The sequence below is a fragment of the Gorilla gorilla genome, chromosome 7 (genome assembly GCF_029281585.2).
Source record: "Gorilla gorilla gorilla isolate KB3781 chromosome 7, NHGRI_mGorGor1-v2.1_pri, whole genome shotgun sequence".
NCBI classification, from domain to species: Eukaryota; Metazoa; Chordata; class Mammalia; order Primates; family Hominidae; genus Gorilla; species Gorilla gorilla.
Genome location: NC_073231.2, coordinates 59,837,548 through 59,865,081, shown reverse-complemented (window position 1 = coordinate 59,865,081; position 27,534 = coordinate 59,837,548). Strand labels below are relative to the sequence as shown.

The following is a 27,534-nucleotide window of genomic DNA, read 5'->3' as shown; positions in this document are numbered from 1 at the left end:
CATGGTCCACTTGAGATTGAGAAGAATATCAAGGAGGTACTGTTTTTCACTAGTCTTCAGGGAAGAGATGGGAAGGCCAGTAGTCATCTTCTTCCTTGATTTTTTTTTTTTTTTAAGACGGATTTTCGCTCTTGTTGCCCAGGCTATACTACAATGGCGCGATCTTGGCTCACTGCAGCCTCTGCCTCCTGGGTTCAAGCGATTCTCCTGCCACACCCTCCCGAGTAGCTGGGATTACAGGCGTGCACTGCCACGCCCAACTAATTTTTTTGTATTTTTAGTAGAGACAGGGTTTCACCATGTTGGTCAAGCTGGCCTCGAACTCCTGACCTCAGGTGATCCACTCGCCTTGGCTTCCCAAAGTGCTGGGATTACAGGCATGAGCCACCGTGCCCAGCCTGCCTTGATTTCTTCTACACTCACTCTTAGTATCTTGTGGTACCACTTGAATGATTTCAGTCAATTTTGAACCCCTTTGGAAAGAGGTGGTTTTGTAGCTCTATAGAAGTCTTTGATATAAATAAATCTGTTAGTCAGTGGTTATCTTCTTTCTTTGGATAAAGTATTGTTAGTTCAGTTTAACTATGTCAAAGGGAAAGTAAAAGTATATGTGTCCCAAATTATTTATGCTCAAGGCTTTACTTGACACAAAAATTAATAAATAGCTAAAAAGTAATAAATTAAAGCAATAATAATGTATGCCCGATGAATTGAGTCACCAGTCCTCTATGTAAAGGTATTTGTTATACTTGCTCAGGATAAACTTGGGTGTGTGTTGAAGAAATTCTACTGGTTTCATAGCTACGTGGATTTTTTTTTTTTCCAAGGTGAAGTCTTGCTCTGTTCCCCAGGGTGGAGTGCAGTGGCATAGTCTCAGCTCACTGCAACCTCTGTCTCCCGGGCTCAAGTGATCCTCCCACCTCAGCCTCCTGAGTAGCTGGGACTACAAGTGCATGCCAGCACAGCTGGCTATTTTTGTATTTTTTGTAGAGACAAGGTTTCACTTTGTTGCCTAGGCTGGTCTCAAATTCCCGGGCTCAAGCAATCTGTCCATCTTGGCCTCCCCAAGTGCTGGGATTACAAACATGAGCCACTGCACTCAGCCAGCTACATGAATTTTCAACCGGTTTAAGAACTGTATCCATAAAGGACTGCCATGTAGGCAAGCTGGAGGGAGCATGCTGCTATGTGCAGTCCTGGATTTTTTACTTCTGATATTAGCAACAACTTGGACACAGTCCAATTTGGTTGAAAGAGCTAATATGTAATTTGGATTTTAACTGACAGAATCCAAAATGACCTTGGTAGGCAGAATGATTGGCCAAATTTTAGCAAAATTGTATTACATAAAAATGAAGTTAAAACCCAGTATTTGCTTGTAAAATAACCATACAAATACTAAATGGAGGTCAGCTGGTTCAATATCCACACATGTCTAAAAACTTAGTTTTACATTACTTGATTCATATGAGTCAGATAAGTAATAAGGCGAACAAAAGAATAAATGTGATGCTAGATTAGTAAAAGTATAGTGTATGGATAAGGCAGGTTCTACCCTGTCAGACCTCAACTGCAATTCAGTTCTGAAACTCTTGTTTTAAAGGAATATCTACAAACAGGAGCCCGTGCTCAGGAGACCAGTAATGTTGATATGAAGGCTATAACATTCATGACGTTTTAAGAATGGTTGAGTATCTGAACCATTTTAACCTAAAAAAGAAGACTTAAAGGAGAATATAATAATGACTTTCAGATACTTAGGTGACTGACATATGAAAGAGGGACTCATACCAGGACCATGAGTAGAAGACATACAGTTGGACTCTTCATAAAATGGAAAGAGCTTGTTCACTGGTAAGTTAATTTGTGCTGGAGTAGGAATTTGATTGACACATATGAAGGCTTGGAAGATGGAGTTTATGCAAAGGATAGAGATTTGCAGTTGATTTTTTTTCTTCCTAAAGAAATATAAGATACTATTGTGGGCCAGGCGTGGTGGCTTACATCTGTAATCCCAGCATTTTAGGAGGCCAAGGTGGGTGGATAGCTTGAGATCAGGAGTTCAAGACCAGCCTGGCCAACATGGTGAAACTCCATCTCTACTAAAATACAAAAATTAGCTGGGCGTGGTGGTGGGTGCCTGTAATCCCAGCTACCCGAGAGACTGAGGCAGGAGAATCGCTTGAAGGCGGAGGTTGCAGTGAGCTGGGAATCGCACCACTATACTCCAGCCTGGGCGACAGAGCAAGACTCTGTCTCAAAAACAAAACAAAACAACAGCAACAACAACAACAACGAAAAGATACTATTGTGGGCAGTCCCTGTGCTGGAGTTCGAAAAATGAAGACTGTCCCACCCTACGGAGAAGACCAATTTGCCACAATAACTATAAGAAAATGTAATAAAAATATGTACGAAGTACTAAAGATGTGTGGACAGGGTACTTTCTAACTGGAGTGAATGGCTTATAACAGATTTCAGATTGTCAGTAAACCTTTATTGAGCACCTGCTTACTGTATGCCAGTACTATGTTGTGACATTCATATATTAGTTCTCGCGGTAATCTTAGTAGGTAGCTGCTAACCCCATTTTCCAAATGAAAAATCAATAACCAGATGTGGTGGAATGTGCCTGTAGTCCTAGCTACTAGGAAGGCTGAGGTAGGAGGATTGCTTGAGGCTAGGAATTCGGGGCTGCAGTGTACCATGATCACTGATGCCTGTGAATAGCCATTGCCCTCCAGCCTGGGCAGTGTAGTAAAATTCTGTCTCTTTAAAATAAAACATAAATAACAAATGAAAAATCAGGTGATAGGTACAGACTTGGTATAACTTATTTGAATAATTGTCCACCTAATCAGTAGAATCAGTTTCTGCTTTTGCCCCATCTTTATATTATGTGAGAAATACTGAGTTGGGCTGCTAACACTTATTTTGCCAAGAAGGTTTAATGACTTTATACCAGGAGTGATGTACAAAATGTGGCAGTAAAGGGTTTTCATCAGAACTGGGGGAAAGGGAGATGATGATTAACACTAAGGAATCTTGGGACCACACTGAAGACCATTGTGTGACATAGTTTAAGGGATTGCTTAACCCTCTGGATATCTGCATTAAGGAGCCTTATTCCCTTCCCCATTCTCTAAGTGGGGCAGATTTCTGCCCTTAACTCAGATATTTGTACAATAATAAGCCTCATTCACCATTTAACCTTTTTTTTCTTGCTTGGCCTTTCCCACTATCCTTTCTGGCTTAAAGTTTCATTTCTTGGAGAATTTGTAGGAGAAATAGAAAAATCATGTTGGACTTAAGTGTCACTATGTGAATTTTCAGCCTTAGCCATGAATAAATCTTATTAAAAAGTACTACTGAGTAGTATTCTTAAGAGATTTTTAGACACAGGTAGGAGAAATCAAAATTGTCTGTTTCACAGTGCATTATTTTACTTGCAGGCTTTCTTGTAATTTTCTTATCAGATCGACATTTAAAGTAGCTATATTTGGTCACAGTAGAAGTTTTGCTGGTTATTTAAGTGCAGTGTCACTATGGAGGTAGTTGAATGAAGTCAATAAAAGTACTGCTTACATAGCGTTGATGAAAGTTCCTCTTTACACTTTACATATGTAAGCAAGCATGGTAAACAGTGGCTTACGTATCCTTCCAGAAATTTTCTGTACCTCTATAAGCCTGTGTGTGTGTACATGTGTCCCAATTCTACCAGTAGGATTATACAATCACTACTGTTCTACAACTTTATTTTTTTCATTTGAGGGTAAATCTTGAGTGTCTTTCTGTATCACCACATATAAATCTCTCATTTTTTAAAAACTCTCAGATAACTGAACTACCATTTGTCAGCTTCTGATTCTGTTAGTTGAGGTCTGTGGTAGCAAATAACAGAAACCAACTCTGGTTAATGTAAACACAGAAGATTTGATTGGAAATATTGGATGGTTCACAGACAGGAAAGCAGTAAAATCAAGTTTGAAAATGGGCAAAATGAAGGAAGGCAAGGCACAGCCAAATTGCTGTTATCAATACGGCCTGCTTGAGAAGATGCTGGATGCATACCACTGGCCTCTACTGCTCTCTCATCTCCACTGTAGCCACCATGTATTGTCTCTTGATGGTCCTTGATATTGCAGCACTTTTTCAAGATTCTAAGTTCTAGATAGGAGTATCTGATTGGCTCAGTCTAGGACACCTGTCTCCCTGCCCTAGCTGCTAGGGAGCTCAAAGAAGAGTGCTCTGATCCTAGGTAGCCAGAAACAGCAAATGTCCACCTACTCCTGCTTTGATGAATATCGTTATAGATAATATTGCTGTTAGCCTTCTTGTGCATTTGTGCAAGAACTAAAATTCCTGGGTCAACTGGTATTTACATTTTGATAGGTACTGCCAAATTACCTTCCATTAAAAGTATGAATTTAGAAAGAATATTTAATTTTGACTTTGGTATATATTTCAGGTACTTACAATTCAACAGGCTAACCAACATTAACTGTGTATATTAACTGATGCCTAGTCTATGGGAATTTAGCAGTTTGATTTTGTTACTGTTAATACATTATTTCTTTGGCTCTTGTTAATTGAATCTGTCAATTGCACAAGAGTTTTTCTGCTTACAGCCTTTGACTTTGATACAAACCATTTGTACTATAATATACGACTTAGAGATCATGTACAGTAAATTTATTAGATAATTATATTTTACATTTACATCCAGTTTGATATATACTATCATGAAAAAGTTTTCTCTTCAAGCAACTTTATTGAAATATATTTCTGAAATACTGCAGTTCTTATTTGGAATTTTTAGTTATGAAAGGATTAGTAAAATGGTCAGATTAAAGTGTGTTAAGATACATGACTTATCTATGTGACCTACTTGGAACACTTATTTGGGATAAACTCAGCATAGTGCAAATAGTATTCTTTTAAAAACATTTCTCTTTATTAAATTTCTGCAGTGTCAGAATCATTTCACTTATAGAATGTTCCTTTCATCCCTAGAATTGCTAGTTGGAAAGTGAGGTAACATTCTTTTTGGTTAGCAAATGTATTGATTACAAATAGCAGTATGTATCTGAGAAAGAACAAATTCAGGAGGTTGAGTGGCGCAGTGGGGAAAGAAAATATGATTCAGAATCAAAAAACTTGATTTTGAGTTTCTGCCTCTTATTATTTATGTTAAAGTGCCAACAAATGATTCAGTCAGATTTTTCCTCTCATCTCTGTCCTCGTAAATATCAATTAAAAGAGAATAGAAGTATTCCAGATTCTTCCCAGTTTATTTATTTTACCATCATTACTAGCAAAAATGTAGATGAGATCTTTTGTTGTATATGAGTTGGATTAGACACTACACAGTAATTTCTAGGTTTGTTTTTTATAAGCCACAGTATAAGGTATATTTTACATTGCAATCTAGGATTCATGTGTGTAAATGCATATATATCTCTAAAACAAAAATTTCTAAGTGTTCTTATTCTAATCGTATAAATATTTTGTTATTTTTTTTTTTTTGGAAACAGAGTTTTGCTCTTGTTGCCTGGGCTGGAGTGTAATGGCGTGCTCTCAGCTCACTGCAACCTCTGCCTCCCGGGTTCAAGTGATTCTCGTGCCCCAGCCTCCCAAGTAGCTGGGATTACAGGCATGTGCTACCACGCCCAGCTAATTTTGTGTTTTTAGTAGAGACGGGGTTTTTCACCATGTTGGTCAGGCTGGTCTCAAACTTGTAACCTCAGGTAATCCACCCGCCTCGACCTCCCAAAGTGCAGGGATTACAGATGTGAGCCACCACACCTGGCCCATCTAATTCTTTTGTAATGCTAGTTCCAATCCACTAAATTGGTTTCATGACCTAACTAGTTATGGCTTACTTTCTAAAAAACATCACACCAGAGGACCTCTCTAGTTCCAACAAAACCGACATCCTACAATTCTAAGAGGTATTTATAACTGTTTTCTTTTTTATTTTATTTTATTTTATTTATTTTCAGGTGGAGTCTCATTCTGTTGCCCAGTGGTAGTGCAGTGGCTCACTGCAGCCTTGACCTCCCTGGCTCAAGCAATCTTCCTGCCTCAGCCTCCTGAGTAGTTGGGACTGCAGGTGCACACAACCATGGCTAGCTAATTTTTGATTTTTTGTAGAGACAGGATCTCACTAGGTTGCCCCAACTGGTGTCAAACTCCTGGCCTCAAGCAGTCCTCTCACCTCAGCCTCCCAGTGCTGGGATTACAAGCATGAGCTACCATGCCTGGCCGTATAGCCCAGTTTTATTCTTCCTGATTTTTCTTAAACATTCTAGCCATTTTCCACTATTAAGATAAACTAGTGAGGAAAGTTCCATGAGTTGGGAGGAAGAAAGGAATAGGGATGCCATTTTTGCCACATTCTTACTTGCTATTAGATTTAATACCTCTGTAACTTATTCCCTAATAAAATTATCGAATGCTGTATTTTCCAACTTTTTAAGGTTTAAATCGTATCTAGCTTTGTATTTGCAAAAATACTGCACTTGAAGACAAACTATGTCTTTCCTAAGAAAATTTAAATTCTACCTATATTCAAATACCCTCAACTTTACCAAATTAAATTTGGCTTATCTAATGAAGGATACATTATTCATGCTAGTTGTATCATTTGGAGTTCAATTAGGAAACAGAAACTACACAGGAATTTGAACAGAGAAAGTCTAATGTAAACAGTCCTTAGCTGTAACGTAGAATTAGAGTAATGGGAGAATTGGCTACGAGGTAGAGAGAACTCTGAAGACTGTGGTAACAGCAGATAGGGTAGTAGTCACTACCTCTAAGGCTATGCAGAGCATGGAAGGAAGGACAGATCTGACATTCAAACCTCATTGGAGGGGCATGGCTGAGGCCTACTGGATGTCAGAGACATTAACTAAGGGGCTGAAATGGGCTGGACAGCTGCCCTCTGTGTGCTCAGCTTCTATGGTGTGTGTGTGGCCTGAGAACTCCATGAAAAGCAACCTGAAGGAGTGCTGGGGGCAGATGGCCATAGAGGGGTGCTGAGTGCTGATGAAGCTGTCATGCCCTGTGCCCTACCAAGGTAGAAAGGTTTCAGTCTCACTTGAAGGACAGTGAAGGGTGGATTTGGAGCAAGAAGGCAGTCAATTGATAACTGGCACATGAGAGTACTCACTACCTTTTGAAAGGAAAACAACACTTAAGTTAGGGGCAGATAATGATACAGATACAATTCTAATTTAATGCAGTCATATTTTCATTCTCTAGCGTCATTTCCCCATCTGAAAAATCCACTGTTGAATAAAATTTTGTTTTAGAAATTGATAGTTTTTTTTCTTGAGATGTAGGCTAGAGTTGTTTGATAGAATAGTCTATTACTTTGTGATCTTTCCAGTGAGCATGAGATGCATTAATTCATTCCCTGAGCATCTGCTTTTAAGCCAGTCCACTGTGCAAGGTCGTTTTCAAAATACAGAAAGGCAAATGTTACTGCTCCTGAGGAGTAAAGCTAGATATATAAACTGATAATAAAAGTACCATGTGATAAGTGCTTAATCAAGTATGTACGTATAGAGTAATTTGGCCTTAGCAGATAAAGTGAGCTTGTCTTTAGGTACTGGGAAAGGAAAAAGAAGTGATTTTTTCCTAGATGCATTATCTCTTTTATTACATATTATCTCTTTTATTTCTCACAGTAGCCAATGAATAAGGTGGTATAATTACCATTACACAAATAAGCAAACAAGGCCTAGAAACCTGAAGCAACTTTTTCAATCAGCGTCATACACAGGATTCAAATCTAGCCCAGTAAATATTTGTTATCTCTTAAACTGGTCGTGTACTTTGAAATGAAGAAGGCATAAATTCACCAAATATGAAACGTAGGACTAAATGCAATTGTGAAGGATTTAAAAAGTAGATTTGATGCATCCTTGCCCTTATGAGGTTTATAGTCTAGCTGTGCTTGTAGAATATAATAAGGGCTCTGACTGAGGAACTGGAAGAAAGTATGGCATTTTGTAAGCGGGGGAATGCCTTTTTCCTCCTTCTTGGAAAATCATAGGGTACAATAACATTTGAACTGGTTCTGACAAGTAGAAATGGTAAAAAATCAAAATATAAAAATAGGAGTAAACAGGAAGGTAGTTGTCTGCTAAGTTCCACACCTTGTACTGTCCTTGATATGAACAGTCCAGTTTAACTTTAGTATGGACCCTGTGTCAGGCTGTTATGAGAAATAAGGCTGGAAAGATAAATCCATTAAACATGGTGGACCTAGGGAGGTACATGTGACAGGTTAAGGTAGAGTTTGAACTCTATTTTGTAGACAGTGGAACGCATTGAAGTTTTTGAAAGAAAGAGTATACAACTAGAATTATAATTAACTTTAAAACCAAATACGGTATATATTCATATTGTAATGTAGTAGCATAGACATACTAGATGTTAAATGTAATCCTTTTCTTCTGTCTCATCCATTCTCTTTTTGTCTTTTTCTCATCCATTCCTGGTGCAGTCATATGTAGAATAGATTGGAAGGGTACGGGTATATAGTTAGATGGTAATTAAAATGTTCCAGAGAAGAGGTTCCTAGAGGCCTTGTCTAAGGCAGTGGTAATGAAAATAAAAGGAGGTTACAGATGAGAGCTGGAATTATCAGGGTTTAGTGAAGGATATCATAGGGAGTGAAAAGTGTTAAAAATGAAGATCATTTTCAGACGCTTCTCCATTTCTGAAAAGTGTATACTTCAAATACTGCCTGCCTGCCTCCCTCCCTCCCTTCCTTCTTTTTGAGACAGTCTCTCTCCGTCGCTCAGGCTGAAGTGCAATGGCGCAATCTTGGCTCACTGCAACTTCTGCCTCACAGGTTCAAGCGATTACCGTGCCTCAGCCTCTCAAGTAGCTGGGATTACAGGCGTGTGCCACCACGCCTGGCTAATTTTGTTACATTTTTAGTAGAGATGGGCTTTCCCCATGTTGGCCAGGCTGGCCTGGAACTTCTGACCTCAAGTGATCTGCCCACCTTGGCCTTCCAAAGTGCTGGGATTACAAGTGTGAGCCACCGTGCCCAGCCCATTTTTTTTATATAAGAGTAATGCCTACACATGGTAATGTTAAAACAATATGGAAGGGCAGAAGATTGGATATGGTGATGAGAGATGACATTATATAAGACACAATGGGGAAAAAGCTTTTCCTTATGTGAAAACTCTGGGGCAGAAGTCAACTCTTCTAGTGTGGGCTGTGCATAGTAATTTCCTTCCCAAGAATACAGTATGGAAAAGAGGGGGAAAGTTCCTTTCCATTGGAGAAGCCTGACAGACTACCTTAGCCAGGTTATGAAGGTTAAAGTCAACAGTGATCAGTCACATTGATAGTATGTACCCTTGATATGATGTGATGAAAATGGTATTCTTTCTCTGTCATCTTCCTTCCAAACACTTATAATCCCAGTCTAATCATGAAAAAATTAGACAAATTTCAACACAGGGCATGTTACAAAATACCTAATCAGTACTCAAAACTGTCAAGAACATCAAAAAAGGAAAGCATGAGAAACTGTTACAACCAAGAGGAACCTTAAGAAGGCCTGACAATTAAATGTAATATGGTTTCTTAGATGTGATCCTGAGACAACAAAAGGACATTAGGTAAAAACTAAGGGAAAAAATTAGAACTTTAAGGGAGTTAAAGGTAAAGAGATTTTATAAAGAGTGCAGGATAAAGAATAATCCCAGCACTTTGGGAGGCAGTCAGATCACCTGAAGTCAGGAGTTCCAGATCAGCCTGGCCAACATGATGAAACCCCATCTCTACTAAAAATACAAAAATTAGCCAGGCGTGGTGGCAAGCACCTGTAATCCCAGCTACTCAGCAGGCTGAGGCAGGAGAAGTGCTTGAACCCAGGAGGCAGAGGTTGCAGTGAGCTAAGATCACACCATTGCACTCCAGACTGGGCAACGAGCACAACTCCATTAACCATTGTGTAACCAGTTAAGGTGCTTAGTAAGTAGTTGCTGAATATATCATATGGTTACAGTTCTTCATAAGTCTATTTTTAAGGTCTAGGCCTTCAGTGAGGCCTACTTCATCTAGTGGTTGAAACACAGGTCTAGATTTGGTTTCCTGGAGTCCACGTCACACCCAAGCTGAGCGAGATAATCACAGAAACTTGTCAGTGTTCTTTCTCTTCTAGCATTGACAACAGAGGTTATTGTGTTTTCCCCCTGAAACCAGACAGTTAGATAAATTATTTTATACATTCACAGGCAGAAAATGTTCATCTTTGAAAAAATCAGATGTGGCCTGGAGCAGCACCCTCCCCTACCTCACCAAAAATAAATAAAAATCAGAAGGAAAAAAAATTTAATAAAAATCAGGAGAATACAAAGGAAGATACTTCTACATTTGTAAAGAGAGGTGTGTCTTATGGAAAGCTTCCTAGAGGATATGACACTTGAGTTAAGTCTTAAAGATGAGTAGCTGAGTAGACAAAAGAAGTCGCTGGTTATTAGAGAAAGAACACTGAATAGGCTGCGTGCAGTGGCTCATGCCTGTAATCCCAGCACTTTGGGAGACCAAGTCAGGCAGATCACGAGGTCAGGAGATCGAGACCATTGTGGCTAACACGGTGAAACCCCATCTCTACTAAAAATACAAAAAATTAGCCGGGCGTGGTGGCATGTGCCTGTAGTCCCAGCTACTCGGGAGCTGAGGCAGGAGAATCGCTTGAACCTGGGAGGCAGAGGTTGCAGTGAGTGTCGAGATCGCGCCACTGTACTCTTGCCTGACGACAGAGTGAGAATCCGTCAAAAAAAAAGAAAGAACACTGAATAAATGTATGCAGAGGCCCAATGTGTAAGAGATACTGACATATAGGAACATAGGCTTTCAGCTGAGTTTATATGTCATTTACTCATTTTTGTGATTTTGGTCTCATCCCAGAAGTGTTTTAATATTGGGGGTACTTTAATATTGTAAAAGAAAGAAACAGAAATAGTAGTAGATGATTGCATCAAGGGAAAGAGGGTAGAGGGTTAGTTCTTCATATTGTCCATTTCTTTTTTTAATTGATTCTTTAGCAACTCTCAGCTTTGTTAGCGTACTTTTTTCTGCACTTTGCAGTTTCCAGGAGAAAGATCTTTTACATTCTGAAAGCCACATCCTCTTGGGAACTTTATTTTTATTACCAAACTTGATGCCTGGAATATAGTAGGCATGCATTCAATTAATGTTCTTTGAATAACTATCTCTTCTCTTCCCTCCTAGCTTTCACTGGACAGCCTTCTCAAATAAATGCTCTGTATTCCCAGTTTTCTTTTCCCACACCACTCAATATTTCTTGTGTTTGAGTAACTTACTGATTGCACTAGGAATTATTATAGACAGAATCAACAAGACTGGGAAACTAACAACGTAAGAGTCTTAAGAGGAATGAAAGATGACTCTTGATTAGTGTATTAGGTTTTTAGGGCCACTGTGACAACTTACGAGCTTGGTGGCTTAAAATCACAGAAAGTTGTTCTGTCACATTTCTGGAGGCCAGAAGCCTGATATTAGGTGTGTTCTCTCAGAAGGCTCCAGGGAGAATCCTGCCTTGCCTCTTCCAGCTTGTGGTGGCTCCAAGCGTTCATTGGCTTCTGGCAGCAGAACTGTACTCTCTATCCCTGTCTTCATTCACTTTGCTTTCTCCCCTGTGTCTTTGTCTCCTTCTGCCTTTCTCCTAGGACACTTGTCATTGGATTTAGGCCCCACCCTAAATCCAGGATCCTTAATTACATCTGCAAAGATCCTTTTTCCAAATAAAGTCACATTCGTGGTTCTAGGGTCAGGACTTGGACATATCTTTTGGGGGGCCATTATCTATTCAATTTACTACAGTAAACCACCAGAGAGTATGTAGCTGAGGAAATGGAGGTTATTCTCTTAGATGCAAGGGGATAATGTATGGCGAACCAGCAGCATGAAAACAATTCCGAAATCGTTCTATTTAAAAAGAGAGTGATAGCTGGGCACAGTGGCTCATGCCTGTAATCCCAGCACTTTGGGAGGCTAAGGAAGGTGGATCACCTGAGGTCAGGAGTTCGGTTCAAGACCAGCTTGGCCAGTATGGTGAAACCCCGTCTCTACTAAAAATACGAAAATTAGCCAGTCATGTTGGCGGGTGCCAGTAATCCCAGCTACTCAGTAGGCTGAGGCAGGAGAATCACTTGAACTCGGGGGGCGGAGGTTGCAGTGAGTGGAGATTGCACCACTGCACTCCAGCCTGGGTGACAGAGTGAGACTCCGTCTCAAAAAAAAAAAAAAGTGATAAATTGCAGATATTTTCTTCAATTCTTTTTTTTTTTTTTCTCACTGTTGCCCAGGCTGAAGTGTAGTGGCGTGATCTCGGCTTACTGCAGCCTCCGCCTCCTGGATTCAAGCTATTTCGGCTAATTTTTATATTTTTAGTAGAGACAGGGTTTCACCATATTGGCCAAGCTGGTCTCGAACTCCTGACCTCAAGTGATCTGCCCACCTCAGCCTCCCAAAGTGCTAGGATTACAGGCGTGAGCCACCACGCCCAGCCCAATTCATTTTTTAAAATATATATTTAAGTTTTTTAACTTGGTCAGGTGAGTTTAGTTGGAGATAATGCTCTCTTAGCTGTATTCATCTTGAAGAATCCTCAGTTTAACATTTGTATTAAAACTTTAAATTTGCAAAATGCTACCACATTTTATCATTTGAGCCTCATGACATTCCTCTGAAGTAGGAATGCTATTATTTTTTTCCCTAGTGCCTTTTTTTTTTTTTTTTTTTTTAAATAGAGATGGGGTCTCAGTATGTTGCCCAGGCTGGTCTTTAAACTCCTTGCCTCAAGTGATTCTCCCACCTCCGCCTCCCAAAGTGCTGGGATTATAGGTGTGAGCCCCTGGCCTGTATTTTCATTTTGCAATTTTATACATGTGGAAGTGGAGCTCAGTCTCCATAACTAACTTGCTTGAGGTCACAGGTTATGAAATTATCCAGATGGATTTGAACAGTGGTGTTAAAACTGTAAAGCCTGTTGTTTATTAATTTTCTGTTTGAAAAGGGCAGACTTTATTTTTTCATGTTTCACGGTTTTTCAGTTTGTAATGTAATTACAAAATGGCTAGTTTTTTTGTATTTTTGGTAGAGATGGGGTTTCACCATATTGCCCAGGCTGGTTTTGAACTCCTGAGCTCAAGCAGTCCGCCTGCCACGGCCTCCCAAGGTACTGGGATTACAGGCGTGAGCCACCATGCCTGACTTGCGTTTTCACATATTTTAAATTAAAGCTGTTTGGCTTGTGGTTGTAAAAATAGAATCATCACTAATATTGACGAATCCTGCAATTAGTGGGAAGTTGGTTTAGGACAAGGAAAATGAACTCCAGTAGAATACCCAGCACCTACTCGTATTTCTTGTGAAGGACTCTTTGCCTTAAAATGACCAGAGGACTTAATTAGATTCTTGGGCCCCACGAAAGACGTGCTAAATCTCTGGGATGGGACTTCAGGAATCTGCATTTTTTTTTTAATTTTTATTTTTGGAGATAAGGTTTCACACTGTCACCCAGGCTGTAGTGCAGTGGGACGATAACATCTCAGCCTCCTGAACTCAGGTGATCCTCCCTCCTCATCCTCCAAGTAGCTGAGACTACTGCCATGCACCACCATACCCAGCTTATTTTTTGTAGAGGTGCCATGTTGCCCAGGCTGGTCACGCACTCCTGGGCTCAAGCAGTCACTCCTCCTGCCTTGGCTTCCCGAAGCACTGGGTTATAGGTGTGAGCCATCACACCAGGCAAGGAATCTGCATTTTTAATGGGTACTACTTATAATTGTTACCTCATTGACTTGGTATTTAAATATTCAGCTCTCACAGTGATGTCCTACTGAGGGACAGTGACTCCGACCCTGAGTAAAGGAAGAAGGTAAGGTATGGTAGCAACTCTAATAGCAGCATTAATAAGTGTAGTGATTTGTATTAATTACAGAGTGGTAATGATCTGTGTATATCCAAGATATCCACACCAGGCCTTAAAAAACAATGTTTTGCACATCATTAAACAAATATTCATTAAACAAATTCATTATTCATTAAACAAATATTCATTATTCATTACATTATTAAATTATTCATTTTTCATTAAATATTTCATGAATACTAGCTCAACAGATCATTCTAGGTGCTTTGGAGGATGAAAAGATGAATAGGAATACAGATCTTGCCCTGAAGGAACTTTATGAATGTTGTAAAAACAGGCATTTAAATAACTGTAGTGTAAGGTAAAAGTTAGTACATAACTTTTTTAATAATTGTCATTTCAGAGATAACGTATTCTGAAGTCCATTAAGGGAAAGATCACATCCAGAGAAATACTGGAAGAGGTGGAGGGTGTGCATGGCTTTCTGTTTGTTTAGGAAAACAAGTAAATAACTCTCCAAAGTCTCAGGGTAATTCTTTGTGTTGGACTTTTTCTTTTTTCTTAAGCCTTCTCAAACCTATCAGGTTTAAGATTCTAGTTAGTGATATTTCCTACTTGCAATAGCTGAGAAAATTTGAGGTGCAAGACTTGACCAACCTTCTCTTGAGTATGTTCGAGGATGGGAGACTTGAATGCATGTGTCAAAAGATGTCCATGGAGAAGCAGGTAATAAAGATGCAAGAAAAACGAGTTGCTAGATCTCCAAACAGGGAGAGAGGGCTGAGATCTAGTTTCGGTTGGTAAAGGAATATAGTACTTCTCTAGGATTAAAGAAAGGATAAACTACATGGACATCTAGAGGAAACTTCAAGTGAAGAAGTGATCCATGTTGGATTTTTGTCTTTGTTTGTTTAATTAAATAATAATACTGTTAAGTTTTTACATAGTGCTTCCTACATGTTTTCAGTGCTTTATATAGGTTAACTGGTTTAATTCTCACAACTCTTGTTGTGAAGTATGTATTGTTCTTATCCTCATTTTGAAAATGATTGCGTGCAGAGGCCAAGTAGTTTTTCCAAAATCACCCAGGTAGTGCTTTTAACCACTACACAATGCTGACAGTTCAATCAGCATCTCTGGAGGTGTGAGGCCTGAGCATCAGTTTGGGTTGCTTTTTGTTTTTGTTTTTTGGGTCTTTTTTTTTTTTTTTTTGGTGTGGATTGAAAACTACTAATGGGTAGAAAATGATTGGGGATTGGAGCTACTTCACATGGAATGGCAAAGGACGGCATCTGTAATGTGGAGTGTCTGTCTACGTGGAGAGAAAGGGGGAGGATGTGCACAGGCCTTGTTCTTGGTGCAGAATGAAAGCCATTGGCAGGAGATAGTTTTTTCCCCCCGTTTCAAATTGGGTTTTTATCAGAGATCCCAGCATAAATTTTTTTAAAAGACTAGATAGTTGCTTTTTCTTTAATTTTCCATTTCTGTTGGAAAAGTAGCAACAATAACAAAAATAACTGTTTATAGGGGATTCCTTTCTAGAAGTTTTTTTTTTTTTTTTTGGTAAAGATTTAAATCCAGGCTTTCTATTCGTCCTCCTTTTGAAAAAAAAAAAAAAAAAGTTTTGGAATTTGCCAGCCTTTACTCAAAATCCATTTTTGTTTGTTCTCATTCTGTTTAATTCTGTGATTAAATAACAAACATGGGCTATGTCTCAGTCTTTTTTTTGCTGATTCCTCTTTACATGTGGCTTATCTTCATCCTGAATGTCTTTCTTGAAATCTGTACTCACATATTCACTTGTCTACTCAGCTTTGTCTCTTGGATGACTAATAGACATCTCAACTCAAAATAACCAAACTGGAACTGATGATCTGTCCACTCTCAATCTGCTCTACCTACATCTCCAATCTCACTGAACTTTCCGTTTGATCAGGCAAAACATTGGATCATTCTTAACACACTTCTCTTTCTCAAAAAATTCACACTGTCAACACATTCTCTTGGCTCTGCCTCACAAATTCAGTCAATTTGAACTACCCCCAATGCAACCACCCTGGTCCAAGTCACCATTTCTAGCCTTATTGAGAAAGCTCCTTACTGGTTCACGTTTTTTTTTGTCTTTTTTTTTTTTTGAGGCAGGGTCTCACTCCATCATCCAGGCTGAAGTGCAGTGGTGTGATCTCGGCTCACTGCAACCTCCACCTCCCGGGTTCAAGCGATCCTCCCACCTCAGCCCCCCATGTAACTGGGACTAAGGTGTGCACCACCATGCCTGGCTAAGTTTTTTGTATTTTTTTTGTAGAGACAGGGTTTCACCATGTAGTCCAGGCTGGTCTTGAACTCCTGGGCTCAAGTAATCCACCTACCTTGGCCTCCCAAAGTGCTAGGGAAGGCATGAGCCACCACACCTGCCTTCTTTGCTTCTACTCTCATCTGCTTCTACTTGTAAGTTCTCATTGTAGCAGCCAGTAGGCCTTTTAGAATTTAAGTAAAATTATATTACTTCTCTGCTGAAAACTCTCCAGTGAATCCCCTATTTTATCTCAATAAACTTACAGAGTTCTTCAGGTTCTGTGTGATTAGGCCCCTGTCATTCCTATATCCTAGTTCCTAGGGGCATGACTCTCCCTGCCTCCTGTGCTTTAGCCACATTGGCCTCATTGCAGTTTCTCTAAAATGTGCCACCTTAGAACTTTTCTTCTTAACTGTTTCCTTGGTGTGGAATAATACTCTTCTCTCAGTGATCCACTGGCCTATTTCCTCACCTCTTTTAAACCTTCATTTAAATCTCACCTTCTCCATGAGGGACTACCTGGTTTAATAACACATCTTCCTCCTTCCCTCCACCCCAGCATTTCAGGTCCTACATCCTTGCCCTGCTCTGCTTTTTCTTTTTACCATAGCATTTAACACCCTGCAACTGATTCTATTTCTCTCCCTCTTCTGTATACACATACACATTTGTGCACACATGTTGGGAAAAAAACAAGTTTATAGTCTTTCATCCCATTCCACAAGTTTGTGAGCCTTTGTCTTTGCACTGGAGATACATGTGGCTAATGCTGAAAATGAATAGATTATGGTTCATGCTTTTAGGGAGCTTAAAATGTAAACAGACATAGTAATAGTGTTTTACTATTGATGGTAGCAACAAACATTTGTTGAATTCTTTTTTGAAACTTTACTATGTGCCAGACACTGTTTTAAGACTTACAGTGGATTAACTTATTTAATGTTCTCAAGTATCCTATTAGATAGGTGTTATTAACCTACTTCTTACAGGTTAGGAAACTGAGGCACTAAAAAGATAACTACAGATGGTCTCTGTCTTTTGATGGTTTGACCTAGCAATTTTTCAACTTTACAGTGGTGCAAAAGTGACATTCTGTAGAAACTGTACTTCAGATTTTGATCTTTTATTTTTACTATTTTTATTTTATTTTAGAGACAGGGTCTTGCTTGTCACTCAGGCTGGAATACAATGGCTCAGTCATAGCTCACTGCAACCTCAAACTCCTAGGCTCAAGCAATCCTCTGTCCTTAGCCTCTTGAGTAGCTAGGACTACAAGATGTGCTACCACACCTTGCTTTTTTTTTTTTTTTTTTGAGACAGAGCCTTGCTGTGTCGCCCAGACTGGAGTGCAGTGGCATGATCTCGGCTCACTGCAGCTTCCACTTCTCGGGTTTAAGCAATTCTCATGCCTCAGCCTCTTGAGTAGCTGGGATTTTTTTTTTTTTTTTTTTTTAAGATGGAGTTTCACTTTTGTTGCCCAGGCTGGCACGCATTGGCGCAATTTCGGCTCACTGCAACCTCCGCCTACCGGGTTCAAGCGATTCTCCTGCCTCAGCCTCCCTAGTAACTGGGATTACAGGTGCCTGCCATCACACCCAGCTACTTTTTGTATTTTTAGTGGAGATGGGGTTTCACCATGTTGGCAGGCTGGTCTTGAACTCCTGACCTCGTGATCCACCCGCCTTAGCCTCTCAAAGTGCTGGGATTACAGGCATGAGCCACCACGCCCGGCCTAATTTTAAAATTTTTTTATACCTATGGGGTCTCGCTATGTTACCCAGGCTGGTCTAGAACTCCTGGCCTCAAGTGATCCTCCTGCCTCAGCCTCCTAAAGTGCTGGGATTACAGGTGTGAGCCACCATATTCAGTGACCTATCACTTTTATAAGTTATAGGGAAAAAAATTCTCTATATTTTCTTCGTATTACTATACTTTGTGATATGGATTCATTGTTTTCCATTTCTAAACAGATACTCAGATGTTAAATTTATCCATGAAAAGAAAACGTTATTAAAATTTTAAAGCTCTAAATAATAAATCATCAAGGCCAATTAGTAGAGTTAGAAAGAAACTTGATGATTGTCTGGCTCAATTCTCTGATTCTCTGTACATATAGTAAAATTATGTCCAAAAAGATGAAATAATATATGGAAAGTTACACAGTTGGTTAAACCCCTCCCATCTTCTAAAGGTAGTGAGGAAAATTCAGAATTAGCTGTATATGCAAATTTTCTCTCTCTTATCAGTCAACAATTTAGACAAGTTTTCTAGTAAGAAAGGTATGAGGACAGACAGAGGCTTGCTTTGTACCTGCTGTGTGCTAGGGACACACTCTTGCAAGTGATTTCTGTCCTAATAGAGCTGGGGGTCACGTTCTGTTATGGGAGAGCTATAAAGCATGATACAATTAACAAAAATAATAGCTTTATTTGAGGGCCTTCCTGTTCTACACACTGTGCTTTTTGAGAGGTGATGGTTGTTTGTGAGATTCAGTATCTGGGATAATAAGATAGGCGTTGAAAAAAGAAAAAGGGAAAAAAGTCAGCATCCAACTGGAGAAGCAGAACCAGCAGGATATATGTGTGCATGTGATTAGATAGAGATGGGAGTTGAAATTGAAATTGATTGTTTATTTGGTTTATGTGATTTTGGGGGCTGGACAAGCAAGTCTGAAATCCTCAGGACAGGCTGTAACCCACAGGTATGGCTAAAGTTGCTGTCCCCAGGTGGAATTATTTCTTCTCTCTAGGAAGCCCCTGTCGCACTTAAAGTCAGCTGATTATGGATTTTTATTGCATGTATGATGCCTTCACAGCAACGCCTAGATTAGTGTTTGATTGCATAACTAGGGTAGGGCCTAGCCAAACTGATGCATCAAAAAGACCGTCATTTTGTTGTTTTCATTTTTATTGAAGTATATTATGCACACAGAAAAATGCATATATCCTAAGTGTATAGCTCAAATAATTGTTATAAACTGGACACACTCAGGTAACCAGTACCCTACAGGGTCCCTTTTGTATCTATATATTTAATTTGCTTCTTTTTTTTTTTTTTTTTTTTTTGAGACGGAGTCTCTCTCTGTCGCCCAGGCTGGAGTGCAGTGGTGCAATCTCGGCTCACTGCAAGCTCCGCCTCCTGGGTTCACGCCATTCTCCTGCCTCAGCCTCCCGAGTAGCTGGGACTACAGGCGCCCGCCAGTGCGCCCGGCTAATTTTTTGTATTTTTAGTAGAGATGGGGTTTCACCGTGGTCTCGATCTCCTGACCTCGTGATCCGCCCACCTTGGCCTCCCAAAGTGCTGGGATTACAGGCGTGAGCCACCGCGCCCGGCCTAATTTCCTTCTTATAACAGTTCATTGAGGTGTAGAGATTTCCTGCATTTTATAGATAAGGATTCTAAGGCTCAGAAAGGTCAAGTACCCTGTGTTACAGCTAATAAGTGACAGAGCTGGGATTCTAATCAGGGTTTTGAGGCATATATAAAGTATTATGGGAGCCCAAGGCTGAAATTGATTCATTCATTGGCGTATATGATTGTGGGGGCTAAACCATTAGTTTTGCTTGGGGATTGGTAGAATCTTTGGAACAGGAATGTTCTACCAAAGAGGGTATATGAAGCTTTGGGTTGTCTTAAAGCATGAATTTAAATTTGCCAGGGAGTGAAAAGTTCCTTTGTAAAAGGTACCAGCAAAAAGATATGATATCATTTCAGGGGACAATGGTTTGTTGTTGCTAACTATAGAGTCTTTACACTGTATCGTCATAGTATTAATCTCTTAGAGTAATAATTTTCAGCTCAAAAAGGACCTCATGTACTATTTTGAAGAGCTTGAATTTTTATGTTTTAGTCAGTGTGACATGAGAGTGAGTTAATTGTATCTGCATTTTAGCAAACATTTTCACAGTGATTTACAAAATAGGTTAGAAAGGCTGAAGGCAGAAAGATCTGGTTCTTAGTGAGAACCAGAACTAGAGCACTGATGATTCAGAGGAGGGTAGAGCATGGAATTTATGAAGACTTGCAGAGAGAATTGATGAGATTGGTGAACCATTAGAGCTGGATGATGAAAGAAGTGGAGTAATTAAGGATGATTCCAAGTTTCTTTTAAGTATGATCCATTGGGAAACAATTCCAGAGATTAGGAAATACTGAAGGAGAAGCTGTGTTTTGGTCTTTTCTATCATGGGTAGGGTGAATCACAGGTTGATTGGGAGGATGATGAACAAGAGAATGAAAAAGAATGAATTCGGTTCCGTAAGTTTGAGTTTTGGAGCTGAAGGTATTGAAGTGTAAATGTTTAGTAGGCAGTTGGAAATAATTGGAGTGAAGTTAAGGTGGTGGATTTGATAATCACTGACTAATTTATAGAAGTAGGTTGAGGACCAGCCTGGCAACATGGTGAAACCCCGTTTCTACTAAAATACAAAAAATTTAGCTGGGCATGGTGGTATATGCTGGTAGTCCCAGCTACTCAGGAGGCTGAGGCAGGAGAATTGCTTGAACCCGGAAGGCGGAGGTTGCAGTGAGCCAAGATTGCGCCACTGCACTCCAGCCTGGGCGACAGAGCGAGACTCCGTCTCAAAAAAAAAAAAGAAAGAAAAAAGAAATAAGTTGAAGCCACGGGACTGGATTCGTCCTCTCAAATGAAAAGTAATGAAAGGCAGAGTGGAGAGTGTTGAGGAAGACCTCCAGTATTTTCAGGGTTGTATGGAAGAAGAGGAGTTGGTTGTCATAGAATTAAGACATCAAGGAGATAATCATAGCCTGACAAAGCCAGGAGAGATTATTTTCAAGGAGGTTGTAGGCAGATACATTATATAGATATAGTTTATGGACACAAATATATTTGTCTTCAGTAAATTGTGCTGGGAAAACTGGATAGCCATGTGCAGGAATAAATTAGACCTCTGTCTCTCACCATATAGAAAAATCAGCTCAAAGTGGATGAAAGACTTTGGTCTTTCAAAACTAGACCCAAAACTGTAAAACTACTAGAAGAAAATATTGGGAAAATGCTTCAGGACATTGGTCTAGGCAAAGATATTATGGATAAGTCTTCAAAAGCACAAAAAGCAAACAAAAAGGCAACAAAAGCAAAAATAGACAAATGGGATTATATCAAACTAAAATCCTTCACAGCAAAGGAAACAATCAATAGAGTGAAAACACAACTTTTAGAATGGGATAAAATATTTGCAAACTATTTATCTTACAAGGGATTCATATACAAGGAACTCAACAATAAAAAAAAAAATCTGATTTTAAAATGAGGGAAGGATCTGAATGGACATTTGTCTAAAGAAGACACGCAAATGGCCATCAAGTATATGAAAAAATGCTCAGCATCACTAATCAGGGAAATGCAAGCCAATACCGCAGTGAGATAACATCTCATCTTAGTTAGAATGGCTATTATCAAAAAGACAAAAAAGAACATGCTGGTGAGGATTCAGAGAAAAGAGAATTCTTATACACTCTTGGTGGGAATTTAAATTATAGTCACTAAGAGAAACAATATCAAGATTCCTCCAAGAACTAAAAATAAAACTACCGTATGATCCAGCAGTCCCACTACTGGGTATTTATCCAAAGGAAAATAAATCATTATATCAAAGTAGTGTTAATATCTGCACTCCCATGTTTGTTGCAGCACTATTCACAGTAGCTAAGATATAGAATCAACCTAAGTGTCCAGCAGTAGATGAATGGATAATGAAAATGTGGTAAATATACACAATGGAATACTATTCAGCCATAAAAAAGGATGAAATCCTGTCATTTGTGGCAACATGGGTGAGACTGCAGGACGTTACGTAAAGTGAAATAAGTCAGGTACAGAAAAGTAAATACTGCATGTTCTCATATCCACAATAAGTAATAGCTTAAAAAGTTGAGCTCATAAAGGCAGAAAGTAGAATTGTGGGTATTAGAGGCCGGGAAGGGTAGGGGAAAGGTGAGGATAGGGAGTGGTTGGGTAATAGGTACAAAATTACAGCAGGAATAAGTTCTCCTGTTCTGTAGTACTATAGGGTGACTATGATTAATAATTTCTTGTATATTTTCAAATAGCTACAAGAGAGGATTTTTGAATGTTACCAACATAACAAAAAAATGATAAATGTTTGAGGTGAACAGATATGCTGATTACCCTGATTGATCATTACACATTGTATACATGTATATCACTCTTATAAATAGGTACAATTATATGTCAATTAAAATTAAAAAAAAATTTTTAAGAACACGGAAACTAGGTGTAGTGGCACATGCCTGTAGTCCCAGCTACCTGAGAGGCTAAGGTGGTAGGATCTCTTGAGCTCAAGAGTTTGTGGCCAGCCTGGGCAACATAGTGAGACCCTACCTCTTTTTAATAAAAAAAAAAAGAGGAAGAAGAAGAATATGGAATCCTGAAAATGAGGAACCAAAGAAATAAGCATTTTCTGTATTTAACCAACACTTAGTCAGAATGAGATTAGTATTACTAGAGTGATATATATTCTCTCTTGTGAAGTGGGAAAGGGTTTTCTGGTTCTTCTATCACTTAAATGATTACCAAACTCTTAGATGATTCTTGAAGTCTCTCAAGAAAACGTGTGATTTCTAACTATATATATTTTTTCTATACCATATGAAAAAATTGGGGATGTTAAATAATTGCTCACCTATTTTGAACTTTCACACCTTTTAAAAGATCATTTTTCTTTCATGCTAGGTTTTGGACATAGAGCAAATTCCTTTGGTATGCTTGATAACTAACTCTTTTAACTTAGAAAAACTGTTCTTTTGTCTTCTGTCCTACACCTGAAAGTCTGTTCAAAAGAGTTAAAAATTGGGTAAAATGAGTTTGACTTTGGGCCTTTTGTAATAGAACAAAGAAGAAAACTGTAAGATCACATGTTTTGAAATTCCAGTTTCTTTTCACTGTCATTTCTTCAGAAAGATTTTCTCCATCCCAGCCGGGCATGGTGTAGCTCATGCCTATAATCCCGGCATTTTGGGACGCCGAGGGGGATGGAACACCTGAGGTCAGGAGTTTGATACCAGCCTGGCCAACATAGCAACACCCTGTCTCTACTAAAGATACAAAAATTAATCGGGCATGGTGGTGTGCGCCTGTAATGCCAACTACTTGGGAGGCTGAAGCAGGAGAATTGCTTAAACCTGGGAGGCGGAGTTTGCAGTGAGCTGAGATCATGCCACTGCACTCCAGCCTGGGTGACAGAGCAAAACTCCATCTCAAAAAACAAACAAACAAACAAACAAACAAAGATTTTCTTCATTCCTTTTGTCTAAATTAATTATCATTTGTTTGTTTTTTGAGACAGAGTCTCATTCTGTTACCTACCCTGGAGGTCAGTGGTGTGATCATAGCAGCCTTGAACTCCTGGGTTCAGACTATCCTCCCACCTCAGTCTCTCAAGTAACTGGAACTACAGATGTGCACCACCACACCCATCTTTTTTTTTTTTTTTGTCTTTTTTTGTTTTAAAAGACTGTCTCCCTATGTTGCCCAGGCTGGTCTTGAACTCCTGGGCTCAAGGCCTACCTTGGCCTCCCAAAGTGCTCGGATTACAGGCTTGAGCCACAGCACCAAGTTTGTTACCCTTTCTCATAGCACTCTATTTTCTTTCAAATCAGTCATTATAATTATTTCAAATTATTCATATACAGTATATTATTTCAGTATTCAGTTTGTTTAATTTCTCTACCTGAACTAGACTGTAAGCTCTGTACACAGGAACCATGTTGGTTTTCCACACTACTGTATTTTCAAGTCCTAGTGCAGTGATACTTAGCATTCAATAAAGACTTTGAGTAAGTGAGTGAATGAATGAATGAATGGTGACTGCTTTTAGTATTTTTAGAAGTGCAGGATGCTATCAATTAAGCAGCCTTTGTCTAGTGTGAGGATGAGGAAATGTTTCTTAGAGGACTTGAAAATGAGTAAGAAGGGGGTATGGTATTCAGTATCCAATTTTCCTTAGAGGGCAAGTAGGATGAATATAGAAAATTTTCCTTTAAATTTAGAAATGTGGGAGTCATTCATGACCGTAATGGGGTCAATTTTAATAGAGTGAAGGAATGCAATTCAGATTCCATTTGCTTGTGAAATGAATTAGCGAGAAAACAGAGCAAGGAGCTTTTCCCAGAAAAGTAGATCTCAGACACTTATTGCTGGCTTATTTGTTTGTTCATAGGGGAGTATGATAAAATGAACTATTACTATGCTTTAAATATTTTCACTGTAACACAAAAAACAAAAGTGCACAAAACCAGTACTGTAGTAGAGGCTACCAGAAGGACCTGGTTAGTTGTCATCTGTGAGTTTAGCTGCCATATTTATCTTTCACATTGAAATATTAAATGTGTAAGAAAGGGTGAAAATGTACTTTACATTGGTTTACAGCTTCCACCTAAATCATCAGTCCTCTTATTTTGCAGGAAATTAGAGTACTGAGGAAATCATGGTAGATTATTCACAGTGCACCAGAAACCCTGGCTGCCTCTTTTCCATGTCCTTTTTGTAAAACATCTTAATTTCTGTGAATTTTGTCTCTTATTTATTTTTTTTTAACTTTCAGGTGTTGGTAAATCATGCTTATTGCTACAATTTACAGACAAGAGGTTTCAGCCAGTGCATGACCTTACTATTGGTAAGTTTTATAAAAGGGATGAGAAGCATTAAAAGTTTTGGATAGTTTAAATGGAAAATGTTAGAAGGTCCATTCTACTAGTGATGATGCTAAAATCAGTGAAACTGGATTTGTTGTTACGCTGTTTAATCTCTGTCACTTTTTTAAAAATATGTGTAGTAAAAATAAATCTTACCTAACTTTGTAGAAGTGGTTAAAGAAACTACTGCTGAAAGACAGTAGTTTTTAAGATTTCAATTGTAATTAGCGATGAAACAATTAAGAGACAGTATCCAAGCATGGTAAGAGCAGAAACTTTGACTCAGCTTGCTGGAAGTTAAATCAAGTCTCTGCTACTAACTTGCTGTGCAAGCCACTTCCCCGTTTCATGTCTCAGTTTCTCTTTCTGTTCAATGAGAGTAGTAGTACCAATCACATGAAGTTACTGTGAGCAGTGAGTTAGTAAATGTAAACCATTCAAGTGCCTGGCAATGTGGAAAGTGCTCTAGACTTTCTCATAATTATTAACTGAGAAAAAATACCACTGGGCATTTTGTATTTTCCTCAGTTGTAAAGAGTAAATGAAATAGTTAACTGGTAAGAAATAGTCAACAAATATTAGCTGTTATTATTTAAAATAGTGATTTTCCATTGTATTAATATGCAAAGGAAAAAATTAAGATGAGTGAAAAGCTAAAAACTTTAGGTAATCTTACTGTTTCGGGTTTTTATTTGTTTAAAAATTATATTCTGAAAGCTGAAGAATCTAGCTGGATTATTCTTCTGTGGCTGTAGCCCATTAACAACTAGAAATTAGTCAAATATGAAGACAAGATAATTGGAAATCTAGTCATTCTTTACAACGAATTGCTTAATGAATCTTTTTAGCCACTGACTGCTCATTTTCTGCTGACATTATTAATTTACTATTTATAGCATGTTGATCCTTATGTTCTGTGTGTTTTTAAAATACCAAATCAGAGATAGAGCTCATGAGTCACATTATTAATTAATAGTTTTCAACCAAGCTACAGGTATAATACTTTGTGGATATATTGAAATCTTTTGTTAGCAACTAATGTCATTAAGACTATCCGTATTCTGTTTTACTTTTGATAGTTTTAAGTGTATACAATAATGATGGGTAAAACAGGTAACTCATGCTGGTCCTGATAACTTTGTTTTAACATTTTGTTTTGTTTTTTGAGAAAGAGTCTCGTTTTGTAGACTAGAGTGAGGTGCAGTGGTGCAATCACAACTCACTGCAGCCCCCAAATCCCTGGCTCATGATCTTCCCATCTCAGCCTCCCAGGTAGCTAGGACTACAGGCGTGCACTACCATGCCTGGCTAATTTTTTGTGTTTTTGGTAGAGACGGTGTTTTGCCTTGTTGCCCAAGCTGGTTTCGCACTCCTGGGCTCAGGCGATCTGCCGGCCTTGGCCTCCCAAAGTGCTGGGATTACAGGTGTGAGCCACTGCACTGGCCTGTTTAATGAGCTCTCTTCGCTGCCCTCTCTATAGGATTTGCTCTTTGCTTAATAGGTTTGAAACTAGCCAACTTTAGGCATGACTCAGTTCTAAGACAACTGGCGAAACAGTTGTATTTAGTATAGGATACTAAACAACAGTGTTCTTCCTTTTCTTAGAATCTTATGTATAAATTTCTAAGTTAGTATGGCACACCGAGTGGAGAGGATGGACCTGAGCCTGCTGTCAGAAGTTGACTTAGGCCCAGCGTGTCCAACCCACAACCTGCATGCAGCCCAGGACAGTTTTGAATGAGGCCCCACACAAATTCATATATTCTCTTGAAACACTATGAGATTTTTTTTGTTTTTTGTTTTTTGTTTTTTTTTTAGCTCATCACCTGTCAGTGTTAGTGTATTTTATGTGTGGCCCAAGACAGTTATTCTTCCAGTGTTGCCCAGAGAAGCCAAAAGATCAGACACCTCTGCCATAGGCTATACTTGCGGGGAGAGATAAAGGAGTAGACCCAAGAATTGTTTGGAAAACTGTAACTCATATAAACTGCCAGCTGGCTTCACACTATGTTTGCTAATGGCAGGCACTGGGAAATAGGAGTCTGAAAGAAAAGAAAAACCAAGGATCTTCTTCTCCTTGGGTTGACTGTGTGTTCTCCATTCCTCTGGCTCCAGCCCCTGCCTGGCAGGCCCAAGTGGTCTGGTTCCTGAGCTCTGATAATCTTTTTCCGTCTCATCTTTCCAGCCTAGGGGTGGTAGCAGCTTCCTGCTGTTTGTAATCTCTGGGTTTATACCCCATCTCTTCTTTGGGTTTTTGGGGGCTTGCTCTTTACTGTAACCAAGTCCCTACATTAAATTCCCTATGCCCTATGTACTTAAGTGTAGTTTCTGTTTTTCTGGTTGCACTGACTGGCATACCGTTTTTTTTCTTTCTAACTTTTACAGTTGGTTGTAAATGACAAAAATTTACCTAGATGGGTTTAAACAAAAGGACAGTTTATTATTTTAATATTCAGGTGTGTCTCAACGTGAGGGCAGGGAGCTAGCTGGGTCAGCCTGGAACCAGAGCTCAGAGCTCTTAAGGAGGGAACACGGGAAATCCTGTTTCTCATTCTCCCATCCTTCCCTCATTGTCTCCCATTCTCTTCTCATGCCTGTTTCATTTTTCTCTCTCCCTGTTGACCATTGTTTT

At 39.1% G+C, this 27,534-nt stretch overlaps 1 protein-coding gene and 1 long non-coding RNA gene across 2 annotated transcripts in view; both read left to right on the top strand.

Moving 5' to 3' along the window:
* Positions 1 to 24,596, top strand: part of LOC129524278 (uncharacterized) — a 38,881-nt gene extending 14,285 nt beyond the window's left edge. The window contains exon 3 of the long non-coding RNA XR_008668043.2: positions 1,604 to 24,596. This is a non-coding gene — a long non-coding RNA (uncharacterized lncRNA). The remainder of the gene's footprint in view (positions 1 to 1,603) is intronic.
* The window catches only part of RAB2A (RAB2A, member RAS oncogene family), a 102,705-nt gene that overhangs the window by 14,840 nt on the left and 60,331 nt on the right, over positions 1 to 27,534 (top strand). Inside the window, exon 2 of the mRNA XM_019032384.4 lies at positions 24,812 to 24,883. Within this exon, the coding sequence (XP_018887929.1) occupies positions 24,812 to 24,883 (72 nt within the window). The remainder of the gene's footprint in view (positions 1 to 24,811; positions 24,884 to 27,534) is intronic.